Consider the following 15,823-nt stretch of genomic DNA (forward strand, 5'->3'; position numbering starts at 1 on the left):
ATTGGCAGCTTTTATTGAGTGCGAGGACATTACATGTACGTTAAGTCACTGAGTAACGCTTTAAGTATTGAAAGCATGAATTCTCTGAGAAATATATTCTAAACCACAATGCTAATTTGTATACCATACAAACCACTGGTTAAGTTATCAACAATTTGACGTCATTGTTATTCATTCCTTACTTTTCATTCCACTGCCAAGCATTTCTTTAGGCGAATTCTACTGTAGGCGTATGCCACCTGTATCGAACAATACTAGTTCTGTTTAGAGATCAAACATGATGTTAACCAACTCGAAATTATTTGTGATTCCTAAAGCCGGATGTCGAAAGAGATACTTTGAACAGACTTTATGTTAATGAAATGGCGGTAAACGACAGAGGCAAATGATTATATATAATTGAGAATCGTAATGCATTGGAAAATCCATAACAGTGAAAAAAAATGTCAGCCTCCACCGGGATTCGAACCCGGGCCTCCTGCCTTATATGCGGATACCCTAACCACTAGGCTATGGACGCTGATTGTATGTCCAGAGGTTCGAAGCCGGTATATATATATATATATATATATATATATATATATATATATATATATATATATATATATATATATATATATATATAGACATATATATATATATATATTTATATATATATATATATACATACATATATATATATATATACATATATATATATATATTTATTTATTATTTATTTATTTATTTATATATATATATTAATATATATATATATATATATTAATATATATATATATATATATATATATATATATATATATGTATATATATATATATATATATACGCATGATGAAATGTTCCATGTGTTGGATAGAAATGATAGTAGAAAAGATAAGGACAACATGTAATGCCTTAAAATTCAACATCATATTTCGAATAGAATAGATATAAATACACGCTAATTTTTTTTTCGAACACTCTGGTCCTTCGTCAGGTGTAAAAAGAGTGATTGAAATCACGTTAGTCAAACGTAAGCCCAGACTGCTCAAAGTGCTTGAACCCGGAGAGAAAAGCCATTTCCCCATTGAGACCATGACAGTGTGAAAGTTGTTCAATGATCAATACGACTTCCAATAGTGACCTACAGTTTTAGGATGGTACAGATGCGTTTGCAGCGAAGCATTTGGCTAAAGGCAATAGACTCTTTAATATGAAATGGGTGGAAACTATGAAAGTCGAAATATGTGTGACGGTCAGTGGGTTTAGAATATACAGACCGTTGGAAAGAGTGACCAGAGTGTCCAGAAAGGCAACATTATGATTTCTCCATGGTGATTAAGTCACTTTCTTGATTGTAATTATACCTACAAATTATTGAAGAGAACCCTTAATAAAGTCTGTAGAATTCCCAGGGAGAAACTGCTTCAAAGTCAGCCTTGAGAGGTGAAAGAGCATCGTATTCCATCTGTCGTTACACACAGCGATCAGGTCGATTCATTCATTAGGCTGGTCAAAAATGAAAGGAACACGTTGAACTTGGAAAACGATATGGGTGACATTTTTATTAACCCCCCTGCAGTTGCTAGAAGACAACCTCCCAGCCTACGTATTATCCTTGTTAGGAGTCGTTAACCCTCCACCGACACTCCCCAGCCCAAGGGGGATATTAAATGTGATAAACCCGGGTGTAAGGTCTGTCATCACGTGATCACGGACCCTGACATTCAGCTCCCTTCTTGCTTTCTGGTCACTTCGCTCAACAACCATTTCGCCCAACTGCCATTTCGCCCAACCAGCCTAGTCATTTCGCCCAACCAGCCTGGTCATTTCGCCGAAATGGTAATAACTAATAGTTAAATTAATAATCACAAAAGCACAATCAGACTCAACAAAACCAGTTTTTCAATGGCTGAACATTTTAATCTTCCACAACACAATATCGACTGCCTTAATTTGCCATAATCCTGGGTAATTTGTCTGACCATAATGAAAGAAACTTGAAGGAAGTCGGATTGATCCTTAAAGTACGTTCACACTGTCATGGTCTCAATAGGGATATGGCTTTTCTTTCCGGGTTCAAGCACTTTGAGCAGTTTGGGCCTAAGATAGACTAACGTGATTTCAATCACTCTTTTTACGTGTAGTTAAATCTATTCTACTCTAATTATTATGTTGGATTTAAAGGCATTATGTTTTCCTTATATATATATATATATATATATATATATATATATATATATATATATATATATATATATATATAAATATATATATATATACATATATATATATATATACTTATATATATATATATATATATATATATATATATATATATATATATATATATATATACATATACATATATATATATATATATATATATATATATATATATATGTATATATGTATTTGTGTATATATGGGGGACTATTTTGGGTAAATCGTAAATATTCATTATACGTGACTAATATCATTAATATAAAAAAAAAGATAAGAAGGACGCCATGAACTTCTTCTGTTCACCTTACTGTAGTTTTCCCCTTTTTACTTTGTTCCTATTTCCCATTTTAACCTGCTCAGTGACCCTGTGAAAGCTTAACAAAACTACTGAGCCAAACATACTTTATTGTTACTTGACTTTATTGATACTTAAAGCAGTTACAATAACGTTTCCTAAAACTGAATCGTCAGTTTGGAAAGTGGAGTTTAACACCAGACTAGACAAATACATTACCGCTATAGTTTCTTTTCAATCGTACTTTCAGATAACGATAACGTACCACTGAGCGGAAGACAATATTCATTATGACTGGTAAGTTTGTAAATAAAAAAGAGATAGTGAATAATTTGTTAACATTATTACATTTGAACTCCTTTATGAATATAATATCGCAATACTTGTTCATAATAGCTGAAGAAACCAAGTGTACTTACATACGTACGATACATAATAATTCATGCCACGTAATATTTACATATGGTATATTACACACAATGGCGCACAAGATTACAATGTCGATAACAGATGACTGTGACAACGATCATGTCGATGACGATGACGATGGCTAAAATAAATGTTTTAAAAATGTAAATTGTAATGTACATGGCTTGCCTGCAGACCATGCGTATCAAGCAGTGATGTCACACTTTAATGTACAAAGGGGAATGCTAACATAATTGCTTTTACTTGAATTGTTATGTGTTTGTATGTTGTACCAGGTGTGGCGTAACTTCAGTGTATTTGTATGTATAGTTTAACTAGTATATATGTATTTATGGTTTCACTACAGTGTATTTGTAGGTATGGCTTAACTACTGTGTAATTGTATTCGATAATTGTGAAACATATCGAAGTCATTAAAGTGCATGACTCTTTACTTTCAACATTCAATACTTTAGAATATATTAGGTACTGCCTTAATTAATAAGTGCGTATGATTAAATTTACCCTTAAAACCGTTAGGTCTTCATTACAATATCTTGTGCTAATCATATATAGGAACGATTAAAGACTCCGTCAATGCAACCGTTCGAAACAGTTTTCATTTATGGTGGCACACCCCAGACGCCCTTGTTATCTGGCCAATTAATTCAGAAATACAATCCTATCGTTATTTCAGTCAAGAAACATAACCTCTCTTCTGCCTTCACAACTGACTGTTTTGTTCCAACAGTTGACGTCATTTATCCACCTTAGGAGTGAATGTATCATTATAATATTAATGTATTCTCGTTGATTAACATAAGTTTATAACCGTTGTAGTGACAGCATGTCAGCCTAGTTCAAAACAATCAACTTGAAAATATTGATGATGACAGTATGTGTGCAGATGTACATTGAGACGTTATTCACGTTGCTTTTGGTTACAAAATGTGCTTGATAATTTTGACCGACAGTTTGTGGAAGTAGCATATGCCGTCAAGGTTCGCGTTTGTCAGAGAAAAACGGTGGCAACTTTTTGGGGGAATTTTTTGTGTCAAATTTGGGAGTAACTTTTAAAATTCCTGTTGTAACAATCATGACCATAGTAACTTGGCTTTTGCATGTTTTATTAATTGATTTTACACTGAAAAATCATTCTGTAAAATTATCAATGCATAGCCCACTCTTCTCACTTATTCGTAATGTAGGAATGGCTCATTAAATGAATGATTATTATAATTAAACTTTCAAAGATATATTAACATTAACGTGTGGCTAAACAGTACAGTGCACTGCATTGACAGTTAACGCAGTACTGTGCGCGATTCACGTTGGCCGTTGCCAAATCACATACACATACATTTTGAAACGTAACAAATTATATACTAAACGGGGTGGGTGTGGTAGGCTAAAGAACAATTGTTTAAAGTATTGGCATCATCATACTACCGAGCCTAGCCTAGAAGTAGGAGGTCAGCGTTAAAAAATACAGATAGTAGTAGTAAGTTGAGTCTCGTCTATCCGACATGCTCAGTGATTAATCTCCGCCACGTTTTACGATCTTGCGCAAGGTTTATTGCTTCCACGAAATTGTTAATATAAATGTCCTTAAACTGCGACTTTATTTTTCCAAGCAAGTCACGGGCTTTCCTACTGGTTTAGCAGTATGTCTATGTGTAATTACAGATAGACTATACTTTAATATTGAAAAACGGTGTAATGATTATTGCAAGAATATTCAAGGTAAGTTAGTTTTTGAGTGAATTTTGTGTTGCATTTTTGGTCGTAACAATAACTAACACTGCATTTAGTTTTAAGACGGAACCATTCTATTGGTCGTCAGTATGCAATCTCCGGTCGTGAAGAAAATACCGATTTAGGCGTAAAACGTTAACCTTGTATGCCGGAAATTATGTAAAGGGATTGAATTAGTTCCTCTTTTAAAATTGAAAAAAAAAGTATATCTGAATGGTTTCTTTTGATGGCATAATTATACAAAGAAAACCACTTCCTTATACTTCTGAACGAGAATTTCAATGCATGCACCATTAACACCCCTTTTGAATTGATTTTATATATGCAACCTTATTTATATATCGTGCTCATTGTTTGAGAAGTTGGCTTGCGTGACAGTGATGTATATGAAATGTGTACAAAGCACGCACACATGTAATTTTTTTTTTCTGAATTGTATTTGATAAACCCCACACTATATACAGTGAAAGCAAGGCAAATCAAATAGTTGGTTTAAACTGGCACTGTAGGCCTATTGGTTTTTAACATATTTGGACTTTGTCACATTAGCTGTGAAAGCATGCAGGTCAACAACAATTCGTATTGGTTATTTGTATTCCAAGTATCTACCATCAATGTCTTCGTACAATGAGACTTATTGGGTAGTCACAAAGAAGGATGTGTTTTTTGACGTAAAAGCTGGAGAGGTCATGACTTCAGCATGTGCTTGGGAGCTGTGATAATCTGTTACTGCTGGTCCTACGTAACTTAGTACTTGGTATGTAAAATTGTATCAAAACTGAATGACATCAGTATAAATGAGAAATGAATTAATTTGATCGAAAGTAATAGTGTTCATGAAACAAGATAGCTCAAAGTATGACATTTATTCCGATACGTTACAAGTGTTAGATAGCTCATATAGTAGAATGTTAATTTCAACACGTTAAAAGTGTCACTTAGCTCTGTTTCTGCTGGTCTTACGTATTTTGACGTAGTACTTGGTATGGAAAATTGTATAAATTATATAAATTGTATAAATTATAATATAAAATAAATCTACACATACAAAATTTAATACATATAACGATAAAACAAACATACTTCAAAAAACAGTCCAAGCATTGACTAAAATAAAGGGGAATAATGTTTAGATGAAAGGTTATAATACAAAATACATCTACACATACAAAAGTTTATACATAGAACGATATAAGAAACAGACTACAACAAACATTCTAAGTGCTTGGATGGAGTGTATAAAGCAGCATGGTACATAAATGAGCTACTGTAAACTTACGTTTGGTATTTTGTGGGGATTTCTTAGATTTCTGCTCAATTTGTGCAGAAGACTTTTTAGTTCAGTATACAACGGGTGATTCTAATACTGTAATGAATCTTATTTGCCATTCGCGTATACTCAGTTCTTGCAGCAGCATAAACTTTTTTCTAAAAGTATATTGTAATTTAAATTAAACATAGCTGATGTGTATTTAAGAAGCTTCATTCTTCTTTCTTTGCTTTCTTACAATATAAAATGGTACCTGACAGGCACTGCGTGGATCAAATGTGCCAAGGTAGAATAAATAGTATCGGAAACAGTTTCCTTAGCATTTTGGTTAAAGAGAGACACAACGTAAGCGACACTAGATATAATATACTTTTTTAATACCTTGATACATTGTAAGAAAAGGTCAAACTGTCGTCGCTGTATACTCCCAGTTCTAGGAGTAATAGGTTAACAAACGCACGGAACAATTTTACCACTCAGATTAATATATTCCAGATCAACAGCCTCCTCCATATGATAACAAGTCGGGAATTCCGCCTCAACAAGGATACCCGCCTCAACAAGGTTACCCGCCTCAACAAGGTTACCCGCCTCAACAAGGTTACCCGCCTCAACAAGGTTACCCGCCTCAACAAGGTTACCCGCCTCAACAAGGTTACCCGCCTCAACAAGGTTACCCGCCTCAACAAGGTTATCCGCCCCAACAGCAGCAGCAACAAGTTACAGTGGTACGTCTAGGACTAGTGTTAATTATGGAGAAAATGTAGGAAGCGCTACAGGCAATGATTATTTTTTTTCTTTTCTTTTTCATTGTATCTTTCAAATTAATATTCAGAGGCAGATGTTTTAACGTTTGTTATGAGCAATATTGTTACATATTATCACAGCATATTTCCAATCCACATCTCAATATATCGACCCATTTATTTTATTATACAAAACGTATTATTCCCACAGCTTTATAAATTCGCTGACGACCTCAGGACTTGTTTTATTAGAGTCTTTCAAAGTTCTGTACCAATTTTTCAAGCACTCGAAATCATCAAAGGGAACAACGGAGAGCCAAACGATTCGTACAATCGAAACCTGAAATGAGATGTCAATGTCATAGTAGAATACAAACTTTAGCGTATTATATATCCATTAGGAGTTACACTGAGGCGTGGCATCAATTGACATGTCGAAGTCAGAAAAGAGAAAGATATGGTTTGGAACCTATAGGCACCATACCTTTGAACATATAGCCGTGATAGTCTACGTATATTGATGAAGTACTTTTAATACTATAAGGGCAATACATTTGAAAATATATGTGAGATACGTTGAACATATTGTCGCATTTGTTGTAACTTATAGGCACGCTACTGTTACGATACTCTTGAATATATGTATATACATTTAGGTTGATGTCTTTTCTTCTCCTTCTCTGTCTTCGGCATGTAAGTTATTCGCTAATAATTACGTAAGTCGCCATACTTCTGTTATACTATTAAATGCTGATATTTATGTAGACATGCTTACACATATACTTGACATCTCAATACAGTGTTCCACAATCATGGAACGTTTGGCTCTCCTTTATTAACAAAAACAATGGGATTGCAACCTATGTAAAGTTATATAGTTTACGTTATTATAGTCCTGGGCTCACTAAGGTTATAAGTATTTCTCTGTTTGATTGGCATTTTCTTACTCCATACCAGCAGAACACGGGCGAGTGCAGGATTGAACATAGAGCAGAGGTGGCCCTGGTGTAGTTTAAAGCGAGCTGGAATGTGGGGAATTGTGTGTGCGTGAGATCATACCAATAATACTCAAGATTGGTTATTTATGACATCATAACACTGTTACAGACATAATACTGTCATGATATACTAATGGCCGGTACACTGAAAACTTAAATTGGTTCACCGACTAACATAACGTTAGTCCATCTGGTGCCTCTCCCGACTAACATAGCCTTAGTCAGTTGCTATACCGACTAATTTATTCCTTAGTCAGTTGGATTTCTTAGTCGGTCATCTTAGTCCGTCAGCTTAGTTGATCAACAATTTTTTAGTCGGTAAATGTATATTAGTCAGTTACATTAGTTGGTGACATTAGTCAGTCTTTACCGACTAATTTATATGAGCCACCGACTAGTTTATAGCAGGTTTTACATTAGTCAGGATGGTGCCTCTCCCGACTAACCTTTCTTAGTCGGTATCGACTGACTAGTTGCACTGACTAGAATCACTGAAAGAATTAAACCCGACTAGTTTCACTGACTAGCACCACTGAAAGAAAAGAGAGCAGAAGAAACACAAATAATGTGTACGTTGGCAGTATTTATTTCTGATAAAACTTCTGATGTCTACAAAGGCTGACTTTCGACAGATAGAGAAGAAATCACTGTGAACAAAAATCTGAAAATATGATTTTATTCCAACAAAGTTAAGACAAATTAATGGATCAAACAAGAATCGCTAAAGTATAGCACTGCACAATAATGCAAAGTTGAATCTTGGGCAAGGGTTCCTCATGACTTTCGTTTTAAAGTGGTACCCCAAATCGACACCAGTTAAGTCTTCACGAACAAAGAGTGTTTCTCTTAACTACAAATGGCCTCCCACTTGTCTCCAGGAAGCCAAAATCTGCACCATTATTGACCTGTGAACAGAAAATATGATATACGTGTAAGCACAGATACAGATATAGCACATGATAACTCACATTATCATAAACATACATTTACATTATAATTTTATAACATATTGGGAGGTATACATTTAAATCTAGGTCCCTCAAATTATAAGCCAGGAATAGCAGCTTTACCAAATAATTATTAGCTTTGCACAGCATAACACCAAGTTATTTTTCAAAGCTTAATAATTATGTTAATCATGTTAATAATGATCCCAATAGACCGGGAGCCCAGAGGGTTTGGTTAGCTGGGAAGGTAACCAATTGCCTTGTACATCACAATGTTCACAGTGCATTCCTGTATATGAAACCAAACGACTGGCAAACCGACTGTGGTGGGTGTGGCTGGGAGAGCAATTTTAAAGTCACCTGATAGCTACAGTAACCTAGATCAGTTTTCATGGTAACACATCAAAGTAAGTACAATGTGTCAGGTATGGCCCCAAGAGCAACAAATGGCCATTGCCAGTAATTATTGGTGGTGGGGTACCCCTGCCAGTAGACCCCCAATATGCCCATCCCCTCATTGACCTAGGTGAGCTCATGATTTGACCAGTTGAAACCTACAGGAAAATGATAGGTATCACTTCATATGTAAGGGATGGGCATTTCCAGTCATTTACATTGGTGGGGTAACCCTGCCAGTAGACCCCCAAAATGCCCATCCCCCATTGACCTAGATTAGCTCATGAGGTAACCAGTTGAAAACTACTGTAAAATGATTGGCAGGAATCTATATGTAAGGGATGGGCATTTCCAGTAATTTATATTAGTGGGGTACCCCTGCCAGTAGACCCCCAAATACCCCCCCCCCCTCATTGATCTAGGTCAGCTCATGATTTAACCGGTTGAAAACTACTGGAAAATGATTGACAGGATTCTATATGTAAGGGATGGGCGGACTCTGGCAGTGGTGGCCCACCAATATAAAATACTAGAAATGCCCATCCTTACATATGAAGTGATACCTATCATTTTCCTGTAGGTTTCAACTGGTCAAATCATGAGCTCACCTAGGTCAATGAGGGGATGGGCATATTGGGGGTCTACTGGCAGGGGTACCCTACCAATAAAAATTACTGGCAATGCCCATCCCTTGTATCTGAAGTCCTAACCAACATTTTCCAGTAGGTTTCAAGTGGTTACCTCATGAGCTGACCTACTGTAGGTCAGCCGTGAGGGGTCAATTGTTGATCACTGGCAGGGGTACCCCACCACCAATAATAACTGGCGATGGTCATTTGTTGCTCTTGGGGCCATACCTGACACATTGTTCTTACTTTGATGTGGTTACCATGAAAGCTGATCTAGGTTAGCTATTAGGTGACTTTAAAATTGCTCTCCAGCCACATCCACCACAGTCGGTTTGCCAGTCGTCAGGTTTCATATACAGGAATGCATTGTGAACATTGTGATGTACAAGGCAATTGGTTACCTTCCCAGCTAACCAAACCCTCTGGACTCCCGCTCTACAGATCAGTCAAAATTTGACCAAACTTATGAAGCTTGCACGTAAATGATATACTAGACTGTTTTTTTTTAAACAGGTTATGAAAAGTATCTTTAATATCATTAAACAGTTGGGTACAATAGTTAAACTCACTCTTCCATCTTTTTTTTCTATGGTACTTGTTCCTTTGCTTTTTGGACTCTTGGATAAACTCTTTTGTTCTGCGTAGGGTACCAATATATCATCTTAAAACATGTCTTTAAGCCATATATAACAAAGTTCTCCTCTTCTGTTGTTGCCTCCACACTGGTGTCGTACATCACAGGAAACCTCACACTTGACTTAGATATTTGGCTTTTCAATTCCTGCTGGAAAAAAGAAACAGCAAAGTATTCATCATTTGAAAAAAAATTAAATAAAGTTGTCACCACAAAGTTATGTGAGATTTGCTTCCACTATAGTCTCAAAAAACCATCCCAAAGTTTGAAGCAGACTGTATAAAGCTGAAAATTTGAACGAGAGTGTCATCACCATTGCAACCAGAATCAAATGCCCAGAATACAGAGATAATAAAACATGGGCTAAATCTTTGTTTGTTTTTATGATCTTTAAAAATATAAAATTTTAGAAACAGAAATGCACTGAGCCAACTTATTTATAGGCCTAATCGTTTTTAGTTGTTATTTTGCTTGCTCACATAACAAGCCTGTTTAGACCTAGGCTAGAGGAGAATCAGTACTTTGTTACACTAAGTTTGTCTTTCGGTCGTTTTGATTTAGTCTTACTAGTAGTACTAAAGTATATAATGGACCGGCGAAGACTAGAGAATGCCCAGAGTTTTAGCAACTGCGTTAAACTGTATCATCTGATCTATTATTTACGTCAATGAGTTTCATTCAATCTAGGATCAAAAAGAGAAAATTAATTAATCTTAACCTTTAAACTTTGCTACTAAACAGATATGCTTGAATTACAAATAAATGTCAAAAAAAAACATCATAATCTACGAATCGATGCATATACATATACATGAACAGAATAATTTGAATTCGCGCAAGTGAACCCTGCACTACATTGGACAGAAAAAAAACGTGCAATTAGACCAAACTAAACATACTAAATTTTCCGTTACTTCTACATAAAATATCAATACAAATACAACAACTTACTCTTTTGGCAGTATACTAAAATCACATGTTATAATAACTTCAGACTATCAAGCTTTCCTGAGAAAAAACGGTTAATACTTCTTACAGTAAACAAGTCGACCGTGAAGGAATGTCGCAATTGTCCGGCGTGACCGGAAATTAAATACTAAAAAATGATAAATGAAAAGGTTAAATAGAACTGAAGCGTGCATCCTGACTGCTCGCAACATATAATACCGTTGACTAGCCAACATAATTTGTTCAGCCTACTGTGACTGTACGTTTGAAGGTCTAGCCTTGCCTATTCAATATCACAAAGCCTACCCACTTAGATTCACATGGGAAATTACCGGAAATCTTTACCAAATGAGTGTAGACTTCAAATAAACTATTGAGATTTATAGTTCCAGCATTTGTTTGGGAATAAATTAGAAGATTATGTGCCACTGTTCAATCTAGCCCAATACACACATAACACATTGTTAATTGGTGTTTAGAATGCACACTTTAGTGTTGAGAAAGCACTGCAGTACCCAGTAGAAGCCTATAGGCTACTCACTGTCATTGCACTTGTGTATTGCGAAACGCCAGCGTGGCAACGGTAGCGTTACACTAACCATGATACAGTACTAGTGCCAGTGGCCTAACAATTAACTTTAATTTTACCTTCAAGTTAAAGGAATAACAGGTAGGCCGATGATGGCAGTTAATACCTCCATTCTTCTAAAGACCTTCTTGGGTAATTTACGGTTGAAAGTTGCTTAGAGTGATCGTATGAAACTATGCCAAGTCCAGCAAGCTGTCGTTGCCTCTCGGTTTCCAAATTGAAGTGAATCGAATTGGGTTAAAATACATTAGTTCGTCGACACCGACTAAGCTACGATTATGGCGTAAATCGGGTGTCCGTATCGTTCTTAGTCCATGGGTTAAAATACCTTAGTCCTTCGCCATCGACTAAGTTGCGATTAAATATTCCTTAGTCAGTGTAAACTGACTAAGAAGCAGTGATGAAACGAAGATTTTTGCTAGTTCGTGTGCATTGACTAACGTTACAGACTAATTTAACGTTAGTCCGTTGCAATATTGACTAGTTTATTTTTTTCAGTGATAGTACCCCGATGTGATTTTGTTACATGTATAGTTTGCTATGCGAAATTGCTAATCGTTCTATGTTTTCCGTATATAGGTCAACACTGTCGCTGCCGCCACACAGCCTGCTCCTGTCACAATTGTTCGTACAACCCAGGTACAACCTAATGACTACTTGGTATTGGCAATTCTGGTCACCATTTTCTGTTTCTTGCCTACTGGTATCGTGGCTATTGTATTTGCAGCTAAAGTAAGTATTTATGAGGATCATTGTAATTCTAGCATATTCCTGGCTAGTACAGAACGATCAGATTTATAACCCTTTGTTTGGTTTCCTACATGAAATATCTCCAGTGTTGCACATAAATATGTTATATAGAACAAGTGGTCACCAATGCTGAAACATTTTACTGCCACCATCTGGAGGTTTCACTAACACAACTGTAGTTATCATCTTTAACATGAGAATGTATTGAAAGGTCAGACCCTCTCATCTCCCACCATTCCCAACCATTCCCCCCGACTCCCTCCCCTCCCCCACCAAAAAAAAATCAAAACTTGAGTAAACCTTTAGAAGCTAATTCAAATTTGACCCAGCAGGCCTATTGGAGAACTTTATAGCAGTCTCTTGTTAATTGTGCATAACTGTTTATTAACAGTTCAATAGTACTATAATCCCATATAATCCCCGTTTATATTAACCAGCCGGCGAATAATATCATCATTTCAATTTTGGAAAAAAAAGGACCTGAAAATTGGACCCCAAAATCCAGTCTGATAGTTTTTTTTTTTTTTTTTGCATTGTGAAAGTAGTGCACATAGTCAATGATGTAGTATTTATAAGGGAAGAGTGGGTAAGGCGAGGGGTATGGATAGGGGTAGTGGGCGGTGAAGATTGTTCCACGCAGGAGCATAGCCTACCTTCGTACTAGAGAAACATTAATGGTCCCATTTTTATTGAACTTCAGGGACTTTAAGTTTAATTATTATATTGATACATTATTTATGATTTTTCAAAATGATGTTATCATCTGCGTCATTTTAATATCATATGTTTATACGACTTTGGGTGTGTAATATATGTAAGGCATTTGTAAGAAAATTTTGGGGAGGGAGAATGTACATGTTGGCATATTAATTGTGGCTATAGCCCTGTGTGATATAAATGACATAAATAAGTTACATTACGGTACGTGTGGGTATAGGCATACGCAGGTATATCACATATCAGTGACAGAAAAGCATTACAGTCTTGTTTTTCAAGTGATAAAATGTCTATTTATATCTTTCCATGTTTATTTCTTGTCAAGGTGAGAAGCCTTTTCAGTAGTGGTGACATACAAGGTGCCGAGCAAGCCTCTGCAAGCGCTAAATTGTGGTCGAAGATATCCCTTGGTATCGGTATTGTGTGGATTACTATTTACGTGATAATTGAAATTGTCGTTGCCACCTCCTCCACCGGCTCATATTGATGGAGACGTACGGAAAGACTCTTTCTTATCTCTCTTTCTCTTTTCATATTTTGTTAAACGATGCTACTCTGATGTTACATATTTGTTTTTTAAGCACACCGAATGAATAATGTAAATTTTAACATAATTTTGTTGGTTGAAAATAGTTAGATTGAATGTAAACAAGGTTATCTTTTTGACGATGTTTTCAATTATCGATATTTCTATTATTTGGTGTCAATGATTTCTTTTACCATTATAACTGAGTGTCTTTACATTATATAGTTATCGGTCTTAACTAATTTGATCAAAACATGGGCCCTGCAGGGCACAACATAATGTACTTTATTTTTGAACACGATGTCTTCCAGAATCCCCTACAAATCTGTACGCAACCACGCACTTCATTCTAACGAATTCCCCATGTACAGTATATCTTAAGTCATTGTCTCATAAAACTGCTATCATTTCATATTCACAACTTGAGAACATAAACAGACGCACACCATTCTAATAAGTTGTATATGACTGAAGTCATCGAATGCCCTTTGTACAGTGATAGGTACCGAAGTGTACTGTGGTCGGTCTGGAAACAGTGTTCAAAATGATTTAGTCTACACTCATTATATATTTCAAGTTTAATTAGTATTTTATCTCTCTCTTTTACTGTATGATATAGTTGACTTTGTATTTCTTTAACTTTTTATTATTACAGCGTTTTCTGTTTCGCATGATTGGATTATTTTTTGCTCTTTGTTGTTCATATAACGAAAAATCAATATAAAAAGAAACATCGTATTTGTAGGTAGAGGAAAGTAATGAAGTAAGACTTTAACATTATGTTTATACATTATGTTTATAATTCATGCTACCTTTACTGATAACAGACCCTTTATTTACTTACCATTGAAATATATTAATGTTAATATCTGTCTATGTGAATGTTTATGTAGAACAGACGATACTGAAACCATCGCACAGGAACGTCAATGGAACAACAATAAATAAAAGGAATAATGCAGTAAACATTCAATATTCTCTTGTAAGGATAAGTTGTTTCCGAACACTTCAGTTAAGTTTACTGGAGTAAACGATCGTAGATAGATAACTTTCGAGAACCCAGCCAGAAAATAGAACATTGTGAAACTATTTACAGGATAACAAATGCTGTAGTTAATTTAATCAATGACCAATTTCCAAGATGACTTAATTGAGTTAACTAAGTCATTGTATTCCAGAAAGTGAATACTAATTCCAGAAAGATTCTCAATAAATTTCAATAGTAGAAAGTTACCATTAGTAGTAAATATTTCGTTAAAAACAAGACTTCACCCTGTACCCAATGTTGATAATCCAATGTTTTTAACTCCCCCCCCCCCCACCCCTTTATCGTTTTAACCGTACTACAAACGTACTACTGTTTTCATGATAATTGACTAAACAAGAATGAGACAAGAGTTTATTGTTTTATTTGTATTTTATCTGTTTTTGTGTATTACATTGTGATTTAAAGTTGCTTTTGTATTTATTAACATGCTTGTTGTTACAGCGTTTTCTAGGAATTAATTGATGGACGTGATAAACGAGGGAAGTACAAAAACGGAAAAACTTCTAATTAAAAAAACACTACTTAAGTTTGTGAAATTACTTTATTTGACTAACCGATGATAGCAACAACTATTGAGCAAAGCTAAGTTTTTACATACAATCATCACAGCCTATCATGTAATTTGATTCCATGACGTTATATGTCCCCGAGGTACTGCATACTATACCCAGGTAATTATCCATCCATCCATCCATCCATCCATCCATCCATCCATCCATCCATCCATCCATCCATCCATCCATCCATCCATCCATCCATCCATCCATCCATCCATCCATCCATCCATCCATCCATCCATCCATCCATCCATCCATCCATCCATCCATCCATCCATCCATCCATCCATCCATCCATCCATCCATCCATCCATCCATCCATCCATCCATCCATCCATCCAGCCATCCATCCAGCCATCCATCCAGCCAGCCAGCCAGCCAGCCATCCAGCCAGCCAGCCAGCC

The 15,823-nt window shown here is 35.7% G+C and overlaps 1 protein-coding gene across 3 annotated transcripts; it reads left to right on the top strand.

The window, feature by feature from the left end:
- The first annotated feature begins 2,588 nt into the window (after window positions 1-2,588).
- LOC139982729 (uncharacterized) lies at window positions 2,589-15,211 on the top strand. Of its 3 annotated transcripts, none has more exons than XM_071995805.1 (5): window positions 2,589-2,798; window positions 6,430-6,498; window positions 6,535-6,662; window positions 12,401-12,553; window positions 13,614-15,211. In XM_071995805.1, the coding sequence occupies exons 1-5, from the start codon at window positions 2,792-2,794 to the stop codon at window positions 13,773-13,775; spliced, it is 519 nt and encodes a 172-aa protein (XP_071851906.1). In that variant the 5' UTR covers window positions 2,589-2,791; the 3' UTR covers window positions 13,776-15,211. The 3 variants fall into 3 exon arrangements, with proteins under 3 accessions (XP_071851906.1, XP_071851907.1, XP_071851905.1); XM_071995806.1 differs by having other exon boundaries at window positions 2,592-2,798; window positions 6,589-6,662; XM_071995804.1 differs by having other exon boundaries at window positions 2,592-2,798; window positions 6,430-6,662.
- The last annotated feature ends 612 nt before the right edge of the window (window positions 15,212-15,823 follow it).

The sequence above is a fragment of the Apostichopus japonicus genome, chromosome 16, assembly GCF_037975245.1.
Source record: "Apostichopus japonicus isolate 1M-3 chromosome 16, ASM3797524v1, whole genome shotgun sequence".
In the NCBI taxonomy this organism is placed as follows: Eukaryota; Metazoa; Echinodermata; class Holothuroidea; order Aspidochirotida; family Stichopodidae; genus Apostichopus; species Apostichopus japonicus.

Excerpts from the sequence above, each read along its gene's own strand:
- LOC139982729 (XM_071995804.1), top strand. Across the intron at positions 6,663-12,400 it reads AGCAGCAACAAGTTACAGTG|GTCAACACTGTCGCTGCCGC; the intron begins GTACGTCTAGGA and ends TTCCGTATATAG. Across the intron at positions 12,554-13,613 it reads CTATTGTATTTGCAGCTAAA|GTGAGAAGCCTTTTCAGTAG; the intron begins GTAAGTATTTAT and ends TTTCTTGTCAAG.